The 16,593-nt window shown below is 46.9% G+C and overlaps 1 protein-coding gene across 1 annotated transcript in view; it reads left to right on the top strand.

The window, feature by feature from the left end:
• The window catches only part of HORMAD2 (HORMA domain containing 2), a 63,703-nt gene extending 47,437 nt beyond the window's left edge, over window positions 1-16,266 (top strand). The window contains exon 12 of the mRNA XM_054006062.1: window positions 15,723-16,266. Within this exon, the coding sequence (XP_053862037.1) occupies window positions 15,723-15,827 (105 nt within the window). The 3' untranslated portion in view covers window positions 15,828-16,266. The remainder of the gene's footprint in view (window positions 1-15,722) is intronic.
• The last annotated feature ends 327 nt before the right edge of the window (window positions 16,267-16,593 follow it).

The raw sequence follows: 16,593 nt of genomic DNA, 5'->3' as shown, positions 1-16,593 counted from the left end.
CCCAGGTGCCCTGATTAGCCTGCCTTAATTGATTCTAGCAGCTTCTTCTTAATTGGCTCCAGGTGTCCTAATTAGCCTGCCTGAACTGGTTCTAGCAGGTTCCTGATTACTCTGGTGCAGCCCCTGCTCTGGTCACTCAGGGAACAGAAAACTACTCATCCAGTGACCAGTATATTTGCCCTCTACCAGATTCCTGTACCCCACTGGTCTGGGTCTGTCACATATCCCTCCCCCTGCTCAACGCCAAGTGGTTGGGCAATTTGGGACACCAGACAGTGCACACGTGACAAACCATCGGCGTTGCCATGACGGCTCCCTGCTCTGTGTTGCACATGGAACTGGAAAGGTTGGAGGGATAAGAACCACCTGGTCACCCTTCTGTTCTTCTCCTTGTTCTGCTGCATCCATTGAAGAGGGGCATGGTCAGTCACGAGGACAAATCTGCGCCCGAGCAGGTAGTAGCGCAATGTTTCCATGGCCCATTTTACAGCGAGGCATTCTCTCTCCATCACTGCATATTTTTGTTCCCTTGGAAGGAGTTTCCGACTGAGGTATAGAATTGGGTGTTGCTCCTCCCCGACCACTAGGTCTGTCAGGGGGCTTGCCCTTGTGGCAAAGTGGGGGATAAATCGTTGGTAATACCCCACCACACCTAGGAACGCCCAGACTTGTTTCTTGCGACTTGGTCGGGGCCAATTTTGGCTGGCCTCTAACTTGTTCACTTGGGGTTTTACCAGACCTTTTCCCACAATGTAGCCAAGATATTTGGCCTCTAAACCCTACAGTGTACTTGGCAGGGTTTGCTGTAAGGCCAGCTCGCCTGAAGGTATCGAGGACTGCCTCCACCTTCTTCAGGTGGGTTTCCCAGTCTGGAGTATGAATGACCACATCGTCCAAGTAGACAGCAGCGTAACTGTTATGCGGGCGTAATAGCTTGTCCATGAGGCGCTGGAAAGTAGCTGGGGCCCCATGTAGTCCAAAAAGGAGGACAGTATATTGAAAAAGACCCTTTGGTGTAGAGAACGCAGTCTTTTCCTTTGCGTCTTCTGCAAGGGGAATCTGACAGTACCCCTTTGTCAAGTCTAGGGTAGTCAAGTACAGGGCATTCCCCAGACGGTCCACTAGCTCATCTATGCGAGGTATGGGGTACGCGTCGAATTGGGATACTTCGTTTAGTTGCCAGAAGTTGTTGCAAAATCTTGTGGTGCCATCAGGTTTGGGCACCAGCACAATTGGGCTGGACCACTGACTGGGATTCTTCGATGATCCCCAACTCCAGCTTTTTTTTTTTTACTTCTGCTTTTATTTCCTCCCTTTTTGCCGCTGGCACCCGATAGGGCCTCATTGTTACTCTGGCCCCAGGGTTCGTGACGATGTGGTGATAAGTCTCGGTTGTTCGACCCGGTTTTGTCAAGAACACATCATCTCAGACACCTCATTCTTGTCTGGTGTTAAATCAGGAGACACTCTCACCTGTTTGGAAGGCTTGTTTTCCTGGGTTAGGTCTTTTTGGACCGTTGTGCATGCCAAGGTTTCAGAAGGTTAACGTGATAAATCTGTTCTTGTTTTCTGCGTCCTGGCTGCCGCACCTTGTAGGTTACTTCCCCCACGGGTTCAACCACCTCATAGGGCCCCTGCCATTGGGCCAGAACCTTGCTTTCTGCCGTGGGTACCAACACCATAACCCAATCCCCGGGTTGAAACAGTTGCACTTTTGCCTGCGATTGTAATGGGTTCGCTGGGCCTCCATGCCTTCTCCAAATATTCCTGTACAATAGGGGTAACCCGGGCTATCCGGTCTCGCATCTGCATTACATGCTCTATTATATTTCTCCCCTCATTGGGTTCCTCTTCCCAGATCTCTTTGGCGATATCTAGTATGCCACAGGGGTGACGCCCGTATAATAACTCGAAGGGGGAAAACCCAGTTGAGGCCTGTGGTACCTCCCGGATAGCGAACATAAGGTAGGGTAGTAGGGTGTCCCAATCCTTCCTGTCCCGACTTACCACCTTCCTTATCATAGCCTTGAGGGTTCAGTTAAACCCTTCTACCAACCCATCAGTCTGCGGATGGTAGACCGAAGTTCTCAGGGTATGTATATGGAACAGCATACAGAGGTCCTTCATTAGCTTCGACATAAATGGGGTTCCTTGGTCAGTTAATATCTCCTTCGGTAGCCCCATTCGGGCAAAGATCCCCACCAGCTCTTTGGCTATAGTTTTAGAGGCCGTGTTCCGCAGGGGGATGGCTTCTGGGTAGCAAGTAGCATAGTCCAAAACAACAAGTATATATTGGTGGCCCCGAGCTGTCTTCTCCAGGGGTCCCACTAGGTCCATGGCTATTTGCTCGAAGGGGACCTCTATGATGGGAAGGGGTACTAAAGGTGTCCTTAAGTGGCACAGTACCTCCGCACTTCTTCATGTACTCCGGGCCAGAACCGTCGTAAGACTCGTGCCAGGGTCTTCTCTACCCCCAAATGCCCCCCAAAAAGATAACTGAGCAAGACTTAATACAGCGTTCTGGTGGTTTTGAGGTACTAGGATCTGCTGTACCTTCTGCCCCTGTACTGGTGCAGCCCGGTATAAGAGATCTTTCTTCATTATGAAGTAAAGTCCTGGTCCCTGGGTTTTTCCTTCCACGGGGACTCCATCTATTTCAGTCACCTCCTTCCTAATGTTGTCATACCTTGGGTCTGCTGCGTGGTCCCGTCCAAAATTTCCTCTCTTGGGGCTAATCTGCCCAAGATCTAGGGGCCCAGTCTCTTTTGCCTCTACTGGTTCAGAAGCATTAGGGTGGGGGTCAGATTCAGGTGCTTCTCCCTCCTGCATGGCCTCCTTTTCAGCTGCGCGGGTCTGCCTACCTACAAGAGCGACCCTCTGGCTTTGGTTCAGTATTCAGGTTCCCAAGGCCTTAGCTGCCCTTCTTTCCCTTTTTGTCTTTCTACCCTGTCTGGGAGTGGAGAACAAATCTGGGGATATTTCAGAGAAGATTGGGGGTTGACAGTCTGCGGAGGATGCCTCACCAATTTTAGGGTCCCCATCTTTCTCCAATCCCCCTACTGGGAGTAAGTTTCCAAACCCTGGGAAGTGCCTCCCTATGAGCACCGGGTATGGGAGTTTAGGGACTACCCCTGCTGCTACCTCAGTAGTGTTCCCTTGGATCTCGATTTTTACTGGGATGGTGGGGTAGTAACTAACTGTCCCATGGACCCATGTTATCCCCGTACGTTTAGCCTGCAGCAGCTGACTACACTTCATGAGCTTCCCTGAGATAAGCATGATAGCCCTCCCCGCATCAACCAGTGCCGTGGTCCCTACCCCATTTAGTTTCACTGGTCTGGTATACATATGTGGGGTTAGTGAGACCCGCACAAGGTGGATTAGGGGAGCATGGATCTGCCCAGTTCCCTAGGTTACATTGCATAGGCTTCTCAGCATTGGGACACTGTGCAGCTATGTGTCCCCACTCCCCGCAGGCATAACATCTGTATGGAGCCCTAGGCGTTCCCCAGTCTCTTGGTTTGGGCAGTCTAACATCACGATCCTCTTCTCACTCAGTGCTCCGACTCTTTGTGGCCTCTGATGGGCCTTCAGCCTCTCTCTTTTTCCACCTGGGCTCTCCTGGTGGCCCAGTCACCCGAACTTTAGGGCTTGGTGCTGCTAGTTTAACCCAGGGTGCCTCTTCCTTAACTGGTCGGGTCAGCTCCCTCGCTGTCCTTCGCCTCTCTACCAGGGCGACAACCTTGTCAGAGGTTCTGGCTTACCCAGGCACGAAGGTCTGGTGGTAGTCCCCTCATGTATCAGTCGATGACCAGAACCGCTAGTATCTCTTCCGGACTCTGGGACTCTGTTTGCAATCACTTTTGTGCAAGATGGATGAGGTCATACAATTGGGACCGCAGGGTTTTGTCTTCCTGGTACCTCCAACCGTGGTACTGCTGGGCCTGCACTGCTGTCATTACCCCAGGAAGGGGTATCCCTGGCCAGGATCTCTGCTTTCAGCTGAGGGTAGTCTGCTGCAGCCTCTTCAGGCAGATCATGGTAGGCCTTCTGGGCCTCCCCTCACAGGAATGGGGCCAGGATGCCAGACCACTGATCTCGAGGCTAGGCCTCCCGTAGGGCTGTCCTCTCAAAGGCTAGAAGGTATGCCTCTACATCATCCTCCCGTGTCATTTTCTGCAGCCAATGGCTGGCCCATATGAGCCACATCTCATCATGGCTGCGATTCAGCTCTGTAAGGGACTTTACCTGGTTTACCAGTTCCCGCAACATAGCAGCCTGGTCCATCAGCAGGCGAGTAGTCTCTTGCTGCAGCCGCACTGCCTCCTCTTGGGCAGCTGCCTGGACACGGGTAGCCTCCTGCTGGGCCGCCGTAGCATGTATCAGTGCTTGCACTACGTCATCCATTGTGGTGAAAAAAAATAAACCTTCTCCCTTTTTTTTGTTTGTTTTTTGTTGTTGTTTTTTTTCTTTTTTTTTTAAATAACCCTCCTTCTTCCACCACGCTGTGCACCCCAAGATCCCACTGCTCACACCAGTGTGACAAAGTTCCTCCTCTATCTTGGTGGGTCCTGCGCTTATTGGCAGATTTTCTTCCCTCAGAGATTCACCATGTGGGTTGGGGAACAGCCCAGAGCCTTTCCCTTCTGGAAGAACCCACAGTCCAGGTCAATTGGGAGGTTTGGGGGGAACTCGGGCCCGCCCTCTACTCCGGGGTCCAGCCTAGGGCCCTATGGACTACAGCTGTCTATAGTGCCTCCTGTAACAGCTGCATGACAGCTACAACTCCCTGGGCTACTTCCCCAATGGCCTCCTCTAAACACCTTCCTTATTCTCACCACAGGACCTTCCTCCTGGTGTCTGATAACACTTGTGCTCCTCAGTTCTCCAGCAGCACACCCTCTCACTCTCAGCTCCTAGCTCCTCACACTCGTACCACAAACTGAAGTGAGCTCCTTTTTAAAACCCAGGTGCCCTGATTAGCCTGCCTTAATTGATTCTAGCAGCTTCTTCTTAATTGGCTCCAGGTGTCCTAATTAGCCTGCCTGCCTTAACTGGTTCTAGCAGGTCCCTCTAGTGCATCCCCTGCTCTGGTCACTCAGGGAACAGAAAACTACTCATCCAGTATATTTGCTCTCTACCAGACTCCTGTACCCCACTGGTCTGGGTCTGTCACAAAACACAGAGCAAAAAGATGGGCTTTTCTGACTATAAATACACTTTTTAATAAAGGCCTTAGGGATGGGCTTACAGAAGGACTTTTACACATATTGAATCTAAAGCAGAAGCCCCTTCATTTACTTTTCATACTACTTCTATATTTTTCAATGATCAAACAGGCTTGGATTTAAAGAAGAACTTGATGCTTCCAACCAAAGCTTCTCTTCCTACTTAATTCTCCAGCGTTTGACAAATGGGACAATATCCTCACCTGGTGTAATTTAGCCTAGTTCCATTGACTTCAATAGAGCTATGCTGATTTACATCAGCTGAGGATCTAGTCCACAATTCTATATTTTGATATCATGCTCCTCTCCACTGCTGTTGTAGTAGGTACCAACCTTTGAGTGGGGTAAGATATAGGGTTTCAACCTAGTGTTTTCATATATGGATACTTGCTAATGGAAATGGGATCTTGCGGTTAAATTAAGGTGTGTTGCAGACTGCTCTCTGTGCTGGTGTTTCTTTGAAGTTTTTGATCCATAAAGCATATTGGTGGCAGTATCTTGAGGCAGGAAGATAAAGATATCATGACAGAAACATTTGTGTGTTTGATATTAAATGTTTAACACCTAATCTTTCTTGAATGGAAGTTCAGAAAGTGCAAGGCTCTGTTTGATTGTTTGTGTCTTTTGTGGAGACTGAATGTTCCATCCTGAAAAATGCTTGGTACTTTCAATTCCAACAGCTTTTAAGAGGATTTCAGCAGATCAGGCCATTAGGGTATGTTTCTGTTGTAGTAAAAAACGTGTGGTACTGAGTCTCACAGGGCTTGGGCTCTGGGGCTAAAAATAGCAATGTAGATATTCAGGCTTGGGCTGGAGCCTGGGTTCTGAGACCCCATGAACAGGGAGGGTCTCAGAGCTTCCAGCCTGAGCCTGAATATCTATACTGCAATTTTATAGCCCTGCAGCCTGAAACCCGCAAGCTCGAGTCAGCTGACCCAGGCCAGCCACAGCTGGTCTGCAGGTCTTTTATTGAAGTGTAGGTATACCCTAACTCAGTGGTTCTCAAAATATTTGATTGGGCCCCCCTTCTTTGTGTCTATAGTCATTTACCCCCCAACCTCCAAAAGGACATATACCACCAACCCCCAGCTCTGAAGGCAGCATGTGCCAGCAGCAACACAGAAGTAAGAGTGGCAATGTGAAAAGTGATACTTGTCAGTATCACTTTTCACAACAGACTTAGTGCCCCATTGCCACCCTTACTTCTGCGCTGCTGCTGCCAACCCAGGGAAGCCGGAGCACCCTCGTCTCCCAGTGAGGGATTGAGGGAAGGGGAGGAAAGCCCAAGCCTGGATGGCAGGGCTTCAGCTGTCCCCTTTATCCGCACCTTCCTGGTGTGCATGGTCCTTCTGCACAAGCCCCAGCCACCTGGGACTCACAGCCGGAGCTCTTAAGAAAGAGGGGGAAAAAAGGCACACAGCTGGCATCTCCTTTGACACATTCCCTTTGGAGGCCCACCCCATCCTTTGAAAACCACTGTCCTAACAGTTAGGGCACTGGACAGGGACTCAAGGCCTGGGTGCTGTTCCAGGCCTGCTGTGTGACCTGGGCACGTCGCGTCGGCTCTCTGTGCCACTGTTTCCCGTTCCATGCTTTTTCTGTCTTGTTTATTTATATTGTAAGCTCTGTGAGGCAGAGACTGTCTCTTACGATATATTTGTACAGTGCCTACCACAATGAGGCCCTGATCTTTTTTGCTTCATCCAAGCATCAAGGCCTTAGCAAACTTTTTGCAGGATAGATCAGAGGCACTTCCCACTTGGACGGAGATCTCATTAAAAGATGAGTACAAGGTTGCCGTGTGTACATATTCACATGTTTTTCTCTCACACGGCAAGCTGTGCCTTGAGGCCTCAGAGTGGTTCCTAGTGACCGGAGGAGTTTTAGCAAACAGAGTGAAGGCCTAATTTTTTGAAACGTTTAATTCTGCCACCTAGTCCTAAGAAATATTTCAGGTTTCCAGCAGGCAGTGGTTGCTGCTGTTTCTGGGAAGCCTGTGCTATCAGTTAAAAGGGGAGTAACAAATCAAATACAAACTTGGGCCACCAAAAATAGGTTAATTTAAAAATTGCACGGTGCCTTTGCAATTTGAAAACTATTCAACTTTTAATTTCAAATTCACTTGTTTCTGATTGCCTGAGGGACTGACCCCTTATTGAAGCCAGTGGGAATGCAGCCTTTGATTGATGGGACAGTATAACAAGGAGCATCAATGTCCATTGGACAGAATGACAGCATCCTGTTAGTGACTAAGGCTGAGCATCTTACAGTCATATCCGTGAAGGCAGATTGTGGTGGGTCCCACTAATACAAATGGGCCTTTGCCTGGATGGGGCTTGTATAACGTTGTCCTTGATGTCTGTGTCCTATGAGCTTCCCACCGAAAACAGTTTTTAAAGAGCCAGGGAAAGAAAGCCATTGCAAGGTGAAAATTTCCTGCTGCAGCATCTCAGCTGAGTGATGGAAGAACATTTTTTTGTAGTCAAGTATCAGAGGGGTAGCCGTGTTAGTCTGGATCTGTAAAAAGCAACAGAGAGTCCTGTGGCACCGTTAAGACTAACAGATGTATTGGAGCATAAGCTTTCGTGGGTGAATACCCTGCGTCTGACGAAGTGGGCATTCACCCACGAAAGCTTATGGTCCAATACTTCTGTTAGTCTTAAAGGTGCCACAGGACTCTCTGGTTTTTTTTGTAGTAACGTCATTATCTTAAACATTTGCAAAAAAAAGCTTATCTCTAGTCCTCTTATCAACACAATGCTGTATCTGATGAGAATTTCCCAGAACATCTCTCTTCCAGTACAGCTGGGGTTACGAGCACCCAATCAGTGCAAAGAGAAATTCAGAGCTGAGTTTGCCTCTTCTCTTCCTGTTAGGCCATTCTGGGAGGAACAAGACAGCACTATGAGGTCAGGAAATTCCTGGCTGCTTCTCTTGGTTCTCATCAGATTCTTAGCTGTGTCTTGGATAGGGCCATTCATTCTCTGCATGAGTTATTCCTAAGGATAGGATTCTTTCATGGAGGTCACGGATTGTGTGACTTTCTGGGACCTCCATGACTTCTGGGGCAGAGCTGAAGCAGTGGCTGGGGTTGAGTCAGCACCACTGGGAATGGAGCAGTGGCCATCAGCTCCTGCTGCAGGAGCAGTGGATGAGCTAGAGCCGCTGCTGGCAGCCAGCCCCAGTGCTGCTGGAGCAGGAGCAGTGGCCCCCAGGGCCACCAGAACAGTGGCTGGTGGCCTGCCAGACTAGCAGCCAGGGTTGGGTCAGCTCCTACTGCAGGAGCAGGGGTAGGGCTGGAGCAGCTGCAAGTTCCTGGCAGTGCTCTATTTGTCTCCCCACTTGCCATGGTATTTTTAGTAAAAGTCAGGGACAGGTTGCAGGCTTCTGTGAATTCTTGTTTATTGCCCGTGACCTGACCCTGACCTTCTACTAAAATACCCATGACAGAATACCCATGACAGAATCTTAACCTTAGTTATTCCTGTCTAGGGTGTAAGAAATAGTGTCCTAGTGATCTGCACAATGGGAAGTGAGGTTTGCTTCCCAGTAGAGCTGGTGGGGTTTAGATCTGAAACCCTCAGATCTCCTGAGATCTGCCAGAGGGACATCCACATGGATGCCCAGAGCCTCTGCCACTGGCTGTCAGCCTCCATAGCAGCACTATCTCCACAAGAGGTTCATGGTATACATGCTGGCCACTGGCTCCCAAACCCCCTCTGGAGGAACCCTCAAAAGTTACGAATGACTGATTCAACATTAACTTTGATATCCCCTGTGGGCTGAGTAGGGTAGTTGCCATGAAGAATGTCCATCAGTGGGTCAGCATGGAAGTTTGATAAAGCAAGGATGATTTAGTTGGTGTTGGTCTTGCTTTGAGCAGGGGATTGGACTAGATGACCTCCTGAGGTCTCTTCCAACACTGATATTCTATGATTCTAAGTGGGGAGCATGCCATAAAGCTGGGCCCCAATCTTGCAATCAGATATACGAACGATCCACAGATGAAAAATGCTAGGTAAGAGCCAGAGACACAAGGTGGGTGAGGTAATATCTTTTATTGGACTAACTTCTGCTGGAGAAAGAGACAAGCTTTAGTTTAGAGCTACACAGAGCTCTTTATCAGTTCTGTTAGGCTCTCATATTTTGGGACCAACGTGGCTACAACACCACTGCAAACAACAATGGTAGATAAGAGCTAGGTATTATTATTAATGCAGCCCCATGTGCCTTTGGGAGACCCATTGGGGCTTTGGTGAGGGAGTAGAGAGGATCTGGAACTTTTTTATTCTGAACCTGTTTTTCTTTTTTAAACTTGAACATTCTGTTCCTTAGTCCCTTAAAAGGCACAAGAGAAACCTCAAGGTAGAGATAAGGTCTGTGAGCTTCCCAGCCTGTAGAAGAGGAACTCATGTTTCATGATAGTGTTTTCACCACAATGAGCAAGGGGAAAAAGAAGAGTCACTAGCAGACAGTGACGTCTTGGCATAATTTACTGGGGACATGAGAATGGCAAGTTTCCATAGGAACGCTGCAATGACAGGCTTTCATTCTGCCTCCTCTGCTCTGAGTGAATAGGTTTAAAAAACTAATAAGTTTGATTCTCCACTCATGCTGGTATAAGTCAGGAGTACCTACGTCAGTGAAATCACATCAGGGTAAACTGGTATCAGATCAGAAGTGAGCCTTGCAATACCACTTTTTGCTTCTGTAGCATCTTCCAGCCAGCGCTCTTGCTGCACTTTGTAAGCAAGGATTAATCCGTGGCTGTGAGGCGGATAAGAATTACCCCCGTTGTAGAGGTGAGGTAGCGAGAGAGATTAAAGTGGCCATTGATTTGGGGTTCCTTGGGTTTTGGGCTCAGTTTGAAGAGCCTTGGGCCTGATTTTCAGAAGTGCTGAGCACTCTAGCTCCAGTGAGTCAGGATAAGTTGCAGCTGATTACATAGAATGTATAGCACTTTGACCAGCTCACTTTAATTAAAAGACTCTTGAGATTATTTTCCCTCTTGAAAATTATCTGCTGTTATGACAAATCCCTGAGGATCATTCTGCTGTTTTACACCTTCCAGGACCTGTGTTGTAGATGCTGTCCTCCAGGCTTAGGTGATGGGGCATGATTCTCCTTAGCATTGATTGATATGCTCTTTAATTTACCAGGGAATGACTGTAAATCACTTCCCTGGATTTGAACACTTTGGGACTCTGGGGTAAGGGACTTCCCTGCTGGCATAAAACATCAGGGTGGCTCTGCGCCAGCCCCACTCTCAGCCCCTACCATGCAGGCAGGCCAGGGAAAAGAGGGGGTGTGGCTGATGCTGCTGTTCTCTAGCTATTTTCTCCTTCCCATAATCCACTATGGGAAGCAGAAAATAAGTTAGAGGAGCCCTAGGTTTGCTTTAACTTATACTGAGGGCTTGGCAGGTCTGTGACTACTCTAGACTATGAGGGGGGCAAAGATGGCATAATGCTACCTGTTCATAGGAAATGGTGTAGAAGAGAACTGGACCCTCATTTTGCAGTGTGTTGCTGGGGATGACGCTGCATGGTAGTTCAGATCACAGCTACTTTGCTGCCAGACCCTTCCCCCGCCCCAGGCTTTAAGAGGGCTTTAATCTGGGTCTATTTTTAACATAATACCTTTTTCCAGACTACATCCAGCTGCCCTATTTTATGCCTGAAGTTAGTAATGGCATGATTCATATTTTAGCTGCAGTTCTACACAAAAAAATTCCACTAAGAAATATAGCACCTTGTTACGCAGTACAGTGCTGAAATGTATTGCATTCTGCAGGTCAGTACATAATAGTGCAGGGGTTGGCAACCTGCTGCACGCGTGCCAAAGGTGGCACACGAGGCAATTTTTACTGGCACGCTGCTGCCAGCCGGGGTCTCAGCCACCGGCCCCGCTCAGCCCGCTGCCGGCCTGAATGAACGGAATCCCTGGCCAGCGGCGGCTGAGTGGGGCCGGCGGCTGGGACCCCGGCTGGCAGGAGCTGGCGAACGGAACCCCAGACCGGCAGCGGGTCTGGGGTTCCGGCTGCCGGCCCCTTGCCAGTTGGGGTCCCGGCCATCGACCCCGCTCAGCCTGCTGCCGGCCTGGGATACCAGCCACCGGCCCCGCTCACCTCACTGCTGGTCTGGGGTTCCAGCCGCCCGGCCCCCTGCTAGCTGGGGTCCGGGCCTCTGGCCCTGCTCAGCCCTCCTGCCGGCCTGGGATACTGGCAGCCAGCCCAGGGCTCTGCTCCTGGCCTGGTCCCAGCGCTCTGCAGCCCTTATCAAAAATTACTACAATTAAAAACTTAAAAACTTTGTATATTACAGTAATCGTTAAAACATGTATAATGTTAATAAATACATAGGTTTGATGAGAAAAAGTAGTTGTACTTATGTGCCTGTGCTTAATTTGTTTTTTCGATGATTTACCTTCTAAAAAAATCTCGCACCCCCAGAAAGGGCATCTCGTATCCCCAGGGGGTGCGTGCACCCCAGGTTAAGAACCACAGCACTAAACTGATAAGATCTGCATTTTAATTTAATTTTAAATGAAGTTTCTTAAACATTTTAAAAACCTTGTTTACTTTACATACAACAGTAGTTTAGTTATATAATATAGACTTATAGAGAGACCTTCTAAAAACATTAAAATGTATTACCGGCACGTGAAACCTAAAATTAGAGTGAATAAATGAAGACTCGGCACACCACTTCTGAAAGGTTGCAAACCCCTGTAGTAGTGCCTTTGCTTACATCCAAGGAGGTGGTGTGATCTCGTAGATAAGGCTCTGGACTAAGAGTCTAGAGACCTCTGTTCTGTCCTAGCTCTGCTGCTGAAATTGGGCAAGACTTTCCCTTTCCACCTATTTTCTGTCTTGTCTATTTCTATTGTAAGTTTATGGGGGCGGGGGCGGGGGCAGGGAGAGTCTCTCACTCGTCAGTTTGTACAGAACCTAGCACAGTGGGACCAAGCTTGGGACCTCTGTGAGCTGCTGTAATACAAATAATAACATTGCCTTTTTCTGAACCTTTTCCAATTCCAATATATCTTTTGTGAGATGGAGCTACCACATCTGCATGCAGTATTCAAGATGTGGGCGTACCATGGATTTATATAGCGGCAATAGGATATTTTCTGTTCTATTATCTATCCCTTTCTTAATGATGCCCAACAGTCTGTTCGCTTTTTTGACTGACGCTGCACATTGAGTGGATGTTTTCAGAGAACTATCCACAATGACTCCAAGATCTCTTTCTTGAGTGGTAATTCATACCCCTAATTCATACCCCATCATTTTATATGTATAGTTGGGATTTTGTTTTCCAATGTGCATTACTTTGCATTTATCAACATTGAATTTCATCTGCCATTTTGTTGCCCGGTCACCTAGTTTTGAGAGATCCTTTTGTAATTCTTTTCAGTCTGCCTGGGACTTAACTATCTTGAGTAGTTTTGTATCATCTGCAAATTTTGTCACCTCACTGTTTACCCCTTTTTCCAGATCATTTATGAATATGTTGAATGGAATTGGTCCCAGTACAGACCCCCAGGGGACACTACTATGTACCTCCCTCCGTTCTGAAAACTGACCATTTATTCCTACCCTTTGCTTCCTATCTTTTAACCAGTTACCAATCCATGAGAGCACCTTTCCTCTTATCCCATGACAGCTTACTTTGCTTAAGAGCCTTTGGTGAGGGACCTTGTCAAAGGCTTTCTGAAAATCTAAGTACAATGTATCCACTGGATCCCCCTTGTACACATGTTTGTTGACTCCCTCAAAGAATTCTAGCGGATTGGTGAGGCAATGATTTACCTTTAATAAAACTATGTTGACTCTTCCCCAACAAATTATGTTCATCTCTGTGTCTGACAGTTTTGTTCTTTACTATAGTTTCAATCAGTTTGCCCGGTACTGAAGTCACGCTTACCGGCCTGTAATTACTGGGATCACCTCTGAATCCCTTTTTAAAAATTGGCGTCACATTAACTATCCTTCAGTCATTTGGTACAGAAGCTGATTTAAATGATAGGTTACAGACTACAGTTAGTAGTTCTGCAAGTTCACATTTGAGTTCCTTCAGAACTCTTGGGGTGAATACCGTCTGGTTCTGGTGACTTATTACTGTTTAATTTATCAGTTTGTTCCAAAACCGTCTCTAATGACACCTCAATCTGGGACAGTTCCTCAGATTTGTCACCTAAAAAAAATGGCTCAGGTTTGGAAATCTCCCTCACATCCTCTGCCATGAAGACCAATGCAAAGAATTCATTTAGTTTCTCCGCAATGGCCTTGTCGTACTTGAGTGCTCCTTTAGCATCTTGATCGTCCAGTGGCCCCACTGGTTGTTTAGCAGGCTTCCTGCTTCTGATGTATTTAAAAAAAATTTTACTATTACTTTTTGAATCTTTGGCTAACTGTTTTTCAAATTCTTTTTTGGCCTTCCTAATTGTATTTTTACATTTCATTATCCAGAGTTTATGCTCCTTTCTATTTTCCTCCCTAGGATTTAATTTCCACTTTTCAAAGGGTGGGGTTAATACTTGTCTGTCTTTAGGGGTGTTGCAAAGATCTTTATAGTTCCATACTCAGATCCTTATGCTGCTCGTGCTATCGATTGTGAAGGGGAACAAAGCTGCACTACCAGTAGAGATACCACTCTGTAGAGATAAAATCAGCTGCATGGAGTCATTGGGATTCTCCCATGGACACTCCTCTCCATGGCCATTTTCTTCCACCTAAAAATAGTCCAGGCCATGTGGGAAATCTAGGTGGGATCAGAGAAGAGGGAAGAGTTTCACTAACCAACTTGCTCTGCCTCAGGACCCACAAGAAGATGTGCAGATCTGCAGAGAGTTAATGTTGGGTGAAGAAACTTGACTCTCCCTGAATGCTTTGTGGTTCTGCTGAAGGGAATACAACATACTTGTGATCTACCAGTCAGCAGTGATTTGACTCCTATTCCTGCCATGGCGAGAGCAGCACAGAAGGAAGGTCTCCCTACACCGCTAACTGGGAATCTGGCCTTTGATTCATCATCTGGCCAGTGGGAGAATGTACTGACCCGATAGTTTCCCTCTGTGCGCCCTTTGTGTGGGATAAGGAAGCAGATGGGACATAGCGATTCCATGGGGTGTAGCATAAATACCTGCTTGAAGTGCCCATTTGAGCAGCCATTCTCAGCTTGGGGGCTCTGACCTAGAGATCTGTTCATTGCTTAGGGTTGCCAACCCTCCAGGATTGTCCTGGAGTCTCCAGAAATTAAAGATTATGTCATTTGATGAAACCTCCAGGAATACGTCCAACCAAACTTGGCAACCCTATCACTGCTCCTTTCTTATGCAAAAACTTCCTTTTGATTTCAGTGGGAGTTTTGCTGGCCTAGAGCATGCCTGCCTCACTTTGTGGTTCTGTTTTTTTCCATTTTTGAATTAAGAAAGGAAGTTGTTAGCAAGTATGTCTCTGCTTTGGTAGGTAATGAAGAGGAGGAAACAGAAACAAGTTAAAAACACAGATTGAATCATGGAATGGGGGAAAGTTTGGACTATTTTCATGCTACCTGTAATCTGTGTATTTCACATGTTTGAAAGACCATAGATACGTATATGTTACGAATCCCCATTCCAAAGCCACGTGGGCTATAGAAAGTCTTGACAATATGACTGAGAAATTCTGCAATGACCACATCATGCCAACTAGTGGCCTTGAATATGTGTTGTATTGGGAGCATCCCTTCAGTTCCTAGCAGTAAGGGCTAGATTACCAAAGATTGCACTTTACATCTGCAATAAGGGACAATGACATAAGCAGCTTTGAGTGCAATACGAGATCATTATTTTGAAAAGTACAACTGAAGTGTCTAGTGCAACTGAAAACGAGTAAGGAAGTTTTTGGTCTGTCTGTCTGTCTACACCAATCACCATGGTATGTTGCTTCCAGTATGTTTGGTATCTAGGGATCCGCAGCGTACACCTAAATGTCTACACTGAAGTTTAATAGCCTGAGTCCCACGAGCCCGAGTCAGCTGACACGGGCTAGCCGCCAGGTGTTTAATTGCAATGTAGACATACCCTATGTCTCCTGCCAAGAACCAGTTTCCAGCTGCCTTTTGTTTAGTACATGCAGACATAAAGAACACCATCCTTCTGCTCTTTGTTTGAATGGCTAGATGAATTTGTTGATGAGTGTTTTTACCCCCAAACACTAATCAACTCCCCAAAGATTTCTCTTTCAGCAGTGAGGAATGGATGCTGCTTCTAGCTGCCAGATGTGCTCCCTGCCTTAACAAAGCGACCAGTCCAGATTGTTCAGGACCCTAGTTTTGATTCCCTGCCTGATTTCCTTTCTAGAGAGCAAGGCTGAACTCGCCAAACCAAAAGGATCCCTGAAATAAGATGTGGGATTTGAAGTTTGGCTTTCTTGTCTCATATTTTGCTTAGAAACCACCCGGCAGTCTGTGCTATGAGCATGACCTCCTTCTCTGGTGGTTCTTGCAGACATACAGCCTGGACCTTGCATTTAGCCAGGAAGAGAAGGGGAAGCCAAGGAAGAAGAGGAAGGTCAGTGAGCCAGTGCAGCTGCTTCCAGCACGCAGGAACTGATAGCTGCTGTGGCATATAGGACATTTTAGAATGTGCTGATTTGGAATATAACACACCTTATGCATTCTTTTAGAGATGTCTAATCTTTTCTGTTCATATTTAACTCTCTAGACAGTGTACATATTTCTGTTTTTGCATATGTTATATATCTCTCTTTTGGTTTTAAACCTTTTATTGAATAGAGATAGCAAGCAAAGTTACTCTCACAGCACTTTAGATTAGAGATACTTGTTGGATGCTCTGAAGCTGAGGACCAGTGATCTCTCCTGGGCAGCTTCTTTGGGTTTCATTCCCACACTGACTGTGTTCCCTCTCACTCTCTAATGTGGCCCCCAGCATCAGTTGCAGTATTTCAGGATGATCTCTCTAAGGTGCCAGTGTCTGCAAGCAGCACAAGTCAGATGGTTCGGTGTTTGTACCTAACTGCATCAAATCTGCCATTTCCGGAGAATAGTTCTGGTTTGTTATTATCTGTGGAAATAAACTATCTAGACATTTTATGCCATTGAGTAATTTCTTCTGACTTTGCAAATAGTGTTGCTATAGTTATATGATCAATTTATTTCTAAAGCATCACCCCACCTTATACCAAGAGGCTTAGGCTGTTGTGTGATGTAAACCATTTTGAAATACAGCACACTTAAAACATTACTATAATGAAAAGCCTCCTTGGTTACAATTCAAATCAAATGTAAGAAGATCCAAAGCAATAGAATGTGGTTTCTGTGCTCTTTGGGGTAAGGAATCTGTATTTTGTATCTTGTAC

Source organism: Malaclemys terrapin, chromosome 16, assembly GCF_027887155.1.
Source record: "Malaclemys terrapin pileata isolate rMalTer1 chromosome 16, rMalTer1.hap1, whole genome shotgun sequence".
In the NCBI taxonomy this organism is placed as follows: domain Eukaryota; kingdom Metazoa; phylum Chordata; order Testudines; family Emydidae; genus Malaclemys; species Malaclemys terrapin.
This window is presented reverse-complemented; position numbering and strand designations above follow the sequence as displayed.